Raw genomic sequence first — 9,645 nt, 5'->3', positions numbered from 1 at the left:
AGAAGAAGAAGAAGAAGAAGAAGAAGAAGAAGAAGAAGAAGAAGAAGAAGAAGGAGAAGAAGGAGAAGAAGGAGAAGAAGAAGAAGAAGAAGAAGAAGAAGAAGAAGAAGAAGAAGAAGAAGAAGGAGAAGGAGAAGGAGAAGGAAAAGAAGAAGGAGAAGAAGGAGAAGAAGAAGGAGAAGGAGAAGAAGGAGAAGAAGGAGAAAAAGGAGAAGAAGAAGAAGAAGAAGAAGGAGAAGGAGAAGAAGAAAACAGCACTTTAACAGAGAAAAATTACTGGGTCACTGAGTTGGGAGTCATTTCTGAAGCAGTTGATTGTATATATAGTCAGATCACCAAATTCTTAAAGCAAAGATAAAAATTAGTAAATTAGTCTCCAAAAAGCCTAGAAATCATGTCAGTTAGATATATTTGATTTACTTGCTGGACAGAAGTATGGCAACTAGGGACAACATCACTTTAGAATATAAAATTGTAAAATCTTAAAGAGGGGAATGGTGGAAGATTATAAGCAATACTCTCCATAAAAGAATGAAAACCAATGGAGGTTAAAACAATTTTCCAGGAAACTTCATGAAAGAGCTAGCTAAATAAAGTCATCCTGAGGGCATTTGAGCATAAAAATGAAAGACAACAAATAAACCCCAAAAAGGAAAGATTATTCAAGATTTTTATAGGAAATCTACACCATGGAGGTGAGTAGAATTTTCACATTTGGACCAATGTGCTTCATAAGGAAGCAAAAATGATAATAAAGCAAACAAAGATGGGAAGAGCATTTGGATTGGATGATGCATTGCACAGAAGAGGTCCATTTTGGTGGCAGCACAATTTTGAGGATGTTGAGGGACAAGGTCCATCAAAGAGGGTAGAATAATTTTGTTTGTTAAAAAAACTCAGACAATGTTATCCAAAAAAGATGAGTGAAAGAAATATTAACAACTCCTGAATGACATACCTATAATAGTCTCATAAGAATTTTTATATGCGTACACATACATAAATACAGAGCATCTTTGATGAAGGCATGGGAAGAAAATAGGCAAGCTGTTACATGTGATACTCAATTGACTGAGGAGAATAGATGATACAAAATCCCAGTGTGCTTATGCTTAAACTATAAAAAGGCAATTGATTTGGCAAGAATAACCCTGCCTTAGTTCTTCTCTACAAAAGTGTCTTCTAAGCACATGTCAAACTCATAGAAAATTGTCTGAAAGATATAGCAACAAAAACAACTGTATTGGATGATCCTTGAGTTATAATTTCAAGTGAAGCATAAAATAACAAGATCTGTTCACAAAAGTTCATTAATATCAGGGAGAGTGACCAGTACCTGGCCCTTAAAGAAGAAGGGTTCCTTAGAGTTGATCAGGTTCTCCAGATGCTCCTGTTTGCAGATGATTTGGTGTATAATGAATTAAAACCTGGAACATTCCAGAGTTTCCTGAAGATCCATATTTATTCAAAAGAAATCTGCCTAACTATCCACACTAGAAATACCAAGTGGATAAAGAATGCCTATGATACACAGTTGGATGATAACCCACAGAGTTGGACCATTAGTACAAATATTTTGGAGAGACGAAACAAGTGAAAAAAAAAAGCTGGCCTCAAAATAGAACAGATGGAGGAGAATGGGCTGATTACTTTGGGGATTACTGTGTGCTGTGTTTAATGATCCTAATTTTTTTATAATATTTTTCTAGTAATGCTGTATGGCTACAAGTCATGGAATACCACAGTCTCCAAAGACTTAAAAGTTGAGTGTTATCCAAATGCCAATGGAAAGGTACATGATGGGCATTCATAGAATGCAACATAATGTCACTAATGAACTCTGTAGATGATGTCATCAGAGAGGACATCAGAGATCTAGATTACAAGGAAAGAAGGTAGACCAGTCAAGTGTTGAAAGTGAGTGATAACTAATTGGAGAGCCTCTGTGCTCCGCCGGTAACCTTGCAGTACAGTAAAGGTAGAGAGAGACTCCAAACACATTAGGTAGATTCCCTATGAAGAATTTATGGGGCAACATGTACAAGAACCACATAGAATGAAATGGCATGGATAGTTTGGAATCTGCATCACTGGAGTTAGTACTAACCACATTAATGAGTTTATAGTTCCACCGATGCAGTAAAGAAGACATGCTCTTTTTCCTCAAATAAATGTGCACACTATCATCCTTTTCCTCATGAGAAGACAACCCAAATTATTATATTAACCTCTTTGGTTACTTTACCAGTCTCTGACTTCCACCTGTATTTCCTAAGCAGTATCTTCTGACCATGTGGATGTCATATGAATCATATAAGGCCTCAACAATTCACTAGGAAGCACAAATCTAGACCCAAGCCTCTCTACCATTATTGCTAGGCTATTCCTCTGTATTTTCTCAAATATTTGGTATCATATGTTTGGTTTGGGTAGGACAGCTGCTCACATTGCTAACAAGAAGTGGTTTTAGCTCTTTTTAGTGGCAGTAAGAGAAAAGAGCATTTTTTTTCTTTTCTAATGTGATTTGGAGTCCATGTTATCTGTTATCATGAGGAGCAGAGGATTGACTTATTTCCCTTCCTTATGATGCTTTGAAAAATGCAGTTGTGAATTTCTTCAGGACCAGATTTAGGTGGCATTATTCCACAAATCCAAATAGGTGAATACTATTGTGATACCAAGAGAATAACAGATCTGGTGGCCTAGAATCAAAATGGGGTAAAATTTCAACTACTATCCCCCATTATTGAAAGTAGTGAGGCAAGATTAAGCTATATAAGAGTAACGCTGTATAAAACAAATAATAGTTAGGTTTCCTTTTTTTTTTTTTTTTGAAACAACACTAATGCATACTGTTTATTGGAACTAGGAATATTGTTTAAGGTGTTATAATTTAAAGATCCTGTTAATACAACAGCATTTCAAAAGTGAAAAATATCGTGTTCAATTCATTCCTTTTATTTTTTTTTCATGATTGCCTCCTTAGATAATCTAGAAACTTATACCATTGAAGTTCTGCTACATTTGATATATTTTCTGTTTAGCTGCATAGTTAAAAGTAGGATTTATTTTTCTCATTGTTTTCTTCACATCAGTGAAATAAATGAAAACTACAAATCTATGACCATAGAGGATAGGACTATTTTTAGTAGATATTATCAATGAAAGTGAATGTAGTTGCAATTTTGTGTCCCACATTTAGATTTGAAATGGCTGCAATTATATACGATGAGCAATCTCAAATCATTTTTTTTCATCAAATGATGTGAACTGAACTTTGTAGGGCGCTCTAAGAAACATTTACATATGCCAAACTTAGACTGGAGTAACTCACTGCACAGGACACAAAAGTTAATGGATTTTTTTTTTTGAGATTGTATCTTGTCTATGTGCAGTATATGTACTTGGTATTTCTCCAATCATATATAATACTCTCAAAGAATAGCACTCGCCCTTTTCTCTACAGCTGCATTTTCGATTCATTTTCTGAAGAATCCTGTGATGTACAGGATGAAGATACCAAGAATAATAAATCCAAATTGTGTAAATCTCTATACAAAATATACCTTTATGACAATCTCAAGCTGGAAATCACAGAAAGCCAATAAAATGCAGACAGCCTACTGATAATGAGGTCAGAAATACAAATAAATTTACTTTTAATGAAGACCGGAGGCACAGTAATCAAAGTGTTAAAAATTCATTTCATGCATATCTCATTTGCTTCTTAGCTGATATTTATCACGTAATTCTGTGAGAAAGTAGAGGCCTAAGATGCTCCAGATAAATGGCTCAATTAATTGTACAGAGGTAGACCTCTTTGAGCTGAACCAGAGCTGTGAGCTCTTTATTAAAAGCACTATTCTGTAGCCCATAACCTTGTTCCTTGACTCCTCTCTAGTTTCCAATTTAAACAGGTCCCCATGCGGCCTGCTCTAAAGGGCTTTGTCTCCCCGTCATTGTTAAGAGAGCCGAGGCATCCTGGAAGTGTGAAATCAGACCTCATGAGCTGAACGGTTCCCCAGGGAACGCTGGACTGCGCAGAAGGTCAAAGTCATGGGCTGGACCATCTAAAAGTGTCTGATCGCCGGTCTGTGACACAGCAAGTGGGGGGGGGAGGGAGGACAGAGGAGGACTGAAATTGAACACATCTTAATTAAAGCTCACAGACAGCAAAACAAAATGTTTTCTAGGCAGCCTGTCAAATGGAGCTTAAATTTAGCTCTGCTAATGAATCTGAGCTGCTAACTGTTATTTCTTAAGATAATAAGACTCACACAGAAGCTGATAAAAAACTGTAGCATGTCTTTTTTGGCTGTTTTGTTACTTAAATATTTTCCAACAATGAAGACAGTTTTCCTAAAGAAAAGCTTGGGAAAAATCTATGCTAATAAAGGGGTAGTAAACATCCCTCTTATTAACTAGTAGGTTTTCAGACTTCAAGGGCTGGGGGATTACAAATCTTTATACATGGTCTTGTTTTAGAAAAATGTGCTTTATTTAATAAGACCACTCTAATGACAGTATTCATTGTAAAAGACTCTCTCTCTCTCTCTCTCTCTCTTATTTTGTGAAAGAAACAGTGCATTAGTTTGAGATATCAATTCACCTTCAGAGAAGGAGTAGTATACCTTTTAGTGTTGTGAAAGATAGGCCATCATTTGAAAGGGTTTCAGTCTATTCTCCCATATCTCAGTTTCTGAAATTGTATGTCTGGTCTCTCTGGGGAAAAGATGACCTCTTCCACGGGAGGCTCAGACAAACCCCGGGGAAAATGATGGGGAGGAGCTGAAGAAAAGAATCCTTTCTTTCTTCACTCAGCTCTTGAAAGAATCAATAACCCAGGACTAAATATTCTGCAAAGAAGGTTCATCTCAATACTGATGAGTATAAATCTGTCTGTTGAAAGATGATTTTCAACCCTCCTACAGAAAAGGAACCATTAGAAGTTATGATGATAAGTTCTAAGAAGAATTATTTCTCATCCACTCAAGAAACTCCTGCCCCCCCATAGGCCCTTCACCATTTTTGAACACAAGCCCTCATAACTGTTCCATGTTAAAGAGCATTTGACCTAAGGGTGTGGTGACTAGTTCCATGTAATTCCCAAGTTACACTGGGGTCATTTGCTCTAAAAGTTTTGGTTTGATGCACAGATAAAACGTTAACCTTTTCACTGGAAAAGTTAAAAGGGAAATGAGGTGTACTGAGCAGTATTCCTCAGTATCGCTGAAGTTTTCCTAAAGAAAAATTTCATGGCCCAACTTTAAAAACTGGAGTACCACTTTCTCAGGCTGCTCACAATTTGACAGAAATTTCAATCCATTCTTGTGCCTTGTTCAATGCATGTGTATGTGTGGGAGTTGTAAATTGAGGCCTTAACCACCACAGTTAATCTCTCTCTTTTTTTCAAATCAGTATTAACCTTAATGATTTGAAGTGCACTGTCCAACACTGGGCTATTGAGACTGAAGAAAAAACTACCCTCAACTATCAACAGTTTATTAGGGGCTTAACTGAAGTGACCTACTGTAGTAGCATTCAGCTGAACAAGGCTATAGGCTTTTTTGTGCAAAGGGAAAGAATTGAGGGTTTCATTAAAAAGTAATTTGTGCTTTATACTCACTCATTCAAAAGGAGTCTCAATTGCTCTTTATTCAAACAGAGTTAATACAGTATCACAATGTTTCTCAATGAATGTGTAGTAACAAAAGAAAAATTTTACATTTTGAAAAGGAAAAATTCTTTGTAACTACAGTGAGATTGATGGCTACTTAAAAGACTACGAAATCTTTTCCTCTTGTATTCATGCCTAATGATGTACTTTTTTTCAAGTATTTGGTTTAAACTAATGAATTTTGACTTACAGTTTTATATGTGCTATATATTTACATGACATGAACATAAGAACATCCAGAAAGTGGAGCAAAGTTGGATAAGGGTGGGTTTCATTAGTTAAAATAAATAGATTTCTAGAAAACAATAAGCTAATGCCAACCCAAATTATTATCCTGAAACAGCATCAGTTGTAATCAATCAAATACAAAAGTATACTTCATTCAGGGAAAATATTGCTTCCATTAAGACGTCCTATGCAATGCCACTCATTTACTCCACCCCATGTACATTAATTTTTAGAATATAAAACATAAATGTTTACTAAATACCTTCTTTTACTACTAAACCATAAATCCCTGTTTCATGCCACTTGTTTTTTTTAAATTCATAATAAATATGGCATGCTACTTTGAAAAAAAATGATGAGTTGTAATATTTTCATTCAATATGGATCTCATAATCTGCTGTGACACATACAATTGTTTTAAAAGCACTCTTTTGTACAGATCACAGATAAATCTTTAGAAAGCTCATTTCTTTCCCAGTTATAGCATTTAGGACCAAGAATAGCAGTATTTGAAAGGTTTGTAGTATACCTGGCCATCACTGAGTTAAATATATGCCCCCCAATTTTTGCAATCAGCACAAATGTCATGATGACCACAAAAGGTCCAGGAGTGAATAAGGTCAAAGACTAAATTATCCCTTTGCCCCTGGAAAGCTCAATCTTCTTTCTTTTTCAATTCAGACTACATTAGATTTTAAGGTCAAAACTGAGTGAGGAACCATCAGATTTATTTCTCCAAAAACATAAGAAAGGGGAGAAAAATCTGTGTAATAAAAATAAAATTGTGTCTAGTTGGATCTTGGGAAAGATTCTATTGTTATTCATGTTAATTTACATAGTACCATTAGGAAAGGAATATCTATATTCTTCCATCTGTGAAAGAACATGTTCCTTAACTTCCATAGTGGCACACAGGCCAAACAGGTTAACAGAGTTTGCATATTCATGAAGTTTTAACAGCCATGACAGCTTCTCTCTGAGAGAAGACAATCTCATGTTATTGTATTCAACCCCACTATGGGCAGGTATCTGAGCCTTCAAACACATGGTGCTAGTATTAATTTATCAAAATAACTGTGCAAAAAAAATTGCCTTGAACTAAACCAGAAAATAAAATTCCAACACAAGAGGAATGAATTATTTGGAAGACAGTCTTGATAGGAATCATTTAATATAAGGATACAAATCAGCACATTTATAATAACAATGATAATTTCTGACATTTATACAGTGCCTACTATGTGCTGGGCACTGTGCTAAAAGCTTTATAATTATTTTCTCATTTGATCCTCACAATAACCCTGGGAGAAAGGTGCTATTATTATCCCCATTATACAGTTGAGGAAATTGAGGCATACTGAGATTAAGTGACTTGCCCACGGTCACATAGCTAGTAAGTGTCTGAGGCCATATCTGAATTCAGGTCATCCTGACTCTATGTCTGGCTAGCTGCCCCAATGACAGGGGACACATATTTGAACTTATGAAATAGTTTTGGACAATGGCCAACAGCTGCTACTACTACTACTTTCTTTACCATTACTTTTTTTTTAAGATAAATTGCAAACTCCTAAATATTTTCATTTTGTCCTTTCCTTTAATAATAGTAAATAGGCAATTGATAAGATGTAGAAATAAATTCTGAGAATAGCATGTGACTAACATTTGGTATACTCTCATTTGTGAGATATTAACAGATTGTTTTTTAATCAGTTCTGGTTTCTCAGGGTCTATTTAACACTAGAGTACTGAATGGTATCTACTATTCGTGAAATCTTTGTAGGCCCTCTAATGGTAGGAAAGGTGTAGTTCTTTTCAAAGCCATTCTTTTTGAGGATAATTTTGCTCACATGTAAATGGCAGGCATATTTCCATAAATGCCAAATGAGTACTATCATTAAGCAACATAAGATCTGACATAAAGATACATTGAAATAGTCCTGTTTCCTGAACATTCTGAGAGTGCTTCTTTTAATTAATGGTGCAAACACCCCCAAATCCCCTAGATAAAGAAAGAACAAATGTTTTTAGGGAAAAGGTACCCAGCCATAAATCCAACTTTATAAATTTTAATTTTGGGAAATGCAGAAATAACAACTGTCAGATCTCTTCTAACATCTAATACCCAGGCACACACAGAGAAAGAATGCTCTCAGCTTGCAGTTCATGAAACCCCACTGATCCTTGGTTCCCCTAAGACCTTTGCCTTGGAGAATGGATCTATAACAACACCAGATGTCCAGTACAGATCCACACAATTTCAAGAGAAAATCCCCAACAGGTGGGATTGCCTAAGCTAAGGTGAACTCATTCAATGTCCCCCAAATTGGCTCACATAATAAGGGGACGGGCCAAGGAGTATGGAGTACCTTTCATCCACATATGCTGGAAAATACTTGCTATATTGTTAAGGAATCGTGTAGTAGAAGAGGTGATTTGGGAAAACATTTCCTTCTCTCAACTTCTGTCCTTTGTAGTGTTCTCCTAGCCATATTTGGATGTGGTATACAGGGAGAATATCCTGCTCATTTCAAATATACAGTCATGATATACTGAGCTATGTGTTTGCTTTGCATGTGTGTGTGTGTTTCCTTTGTGACTATCAAGATTTAATTCTAGCCTTTGTTCTTTTTAAACATTTTATTTAGAAGCTATAGTCCAATATAATGCAAATCTTAAAACTACTTAAAGGCAAGGACCTTTTGCATTGTTAAAGGAGTGACATAATTTCTTGCCTGTGACATCAGCTGCCATCAGCCCTTCTGCTCTGATGACTTTCACCTGGAGAAATCCTACATCCTTTACATTGTGAAACATCCGCATTGGACTCTGAAAGACAACATTGTTATTGTTATTATCATTGTCATTATCATCATCATCATTGTTATTATTGGATAAAAAGATCCAGAAGGGGACTTTACTGATAAGAGCTTGCAAACTTTAATGGACTCTGAAAATAATTGAAATGATTGGGAAGGACATTTGTGTTATTTCAACACATACCAATCTTTTACCAAAATAAAACGGGGAAAATGTATGCAGTACATATTTGTAAAATTAGAATACAATTCTAAAAATTTACTTAGAATTAATATAATAAACAAACAGCTATCTAGAAAGCTAGAATCATAATGTATTTCCCATCTGAGCATTCTTTTTTTTCTATGTCACCCACCAATACAATCCCCTATTTTTTTAAAGAAGCTACAATTTTGAGGGAAATAATACTTGATATTGGACTTTAGCTGATAATTCATATAGATCTTTGAGCTTTGTGGATTAAAGGAAAAATAGCAATACCAAATTATTACCTTTGCTATTCTCTCTATTGGTGAGTAACAAAAAATATGATGTACTACACAACAATAAATTTAGCTTTTTTCCATAAGAAATTAACTGGCAAAATGATCTTGCTAAAAGCTAAAGATTAATCCAAGAGAAACCTGTAGGAATCTTATTTAAAATACATTTTATATAATTTATTAACATGGCTTAAGTTTCATTTGCCTAATACATTCAAAACATCATCAATGCAAAATATCTTAAATTTATTTGATTTTAAATCTGTAATTCAAACAATTAAAAAACAAGAAATCCACACTCACAGAAAAGTTACTAAAAAATTGTTCCAACCTATCATTTGTTGCAAATAACAAAAAAGAATTCTGGGGAATTGAAAAATTAATTGCTATCCTTGATTATAAGAAAAATACTTATTCAAGGATTTAGGAATCTTATTG

General features: G+C 35.0%; 1 protein-coding gene across 1 annotated transcript in view; it reads right to left on the bottom strand.

The window, feature by feature from the left end:
• Nucleotides 1–8,728, bottom strand: part of MCTP1 (multiple C2 and transmembrane domain containing 1) — a 250,187-nt gene extending 241,459 nt beyond the window's left edge. The window contains exon 1 of the mRNA XM_027864310.1: nucleotides 8,641–8,728. Coding sequence (XP_027720111.1) covers nucleotides 8,641–8,728 — 88 coding nt within the window. The remainder of the gene's footprint in view (nucleotides 1–8,640) is intronic.
• Between the last annotated feature and the right edge of the window lie 917 nt (nucleotides 8,729–9,645).

Source organism: Vombatus ursinus, unplaced genomic scaffold (assembly GCF_900497805.2).
Source record: "Vombatus ursinus unplaced genomic scaffold, bare-nosed wombat genome assembly UNPS02014774.1, whole genome shotgun sequence".
Lineage (NCBI taxonomy): Eukaryota > Metazoa > Chordata > Mammalia > Diprotodontia > Vombatidae > Vombatus > Vombatus ursinus.
This window is presented reverse-complemented; position numbering and strand designations above follow the sequence as displayed.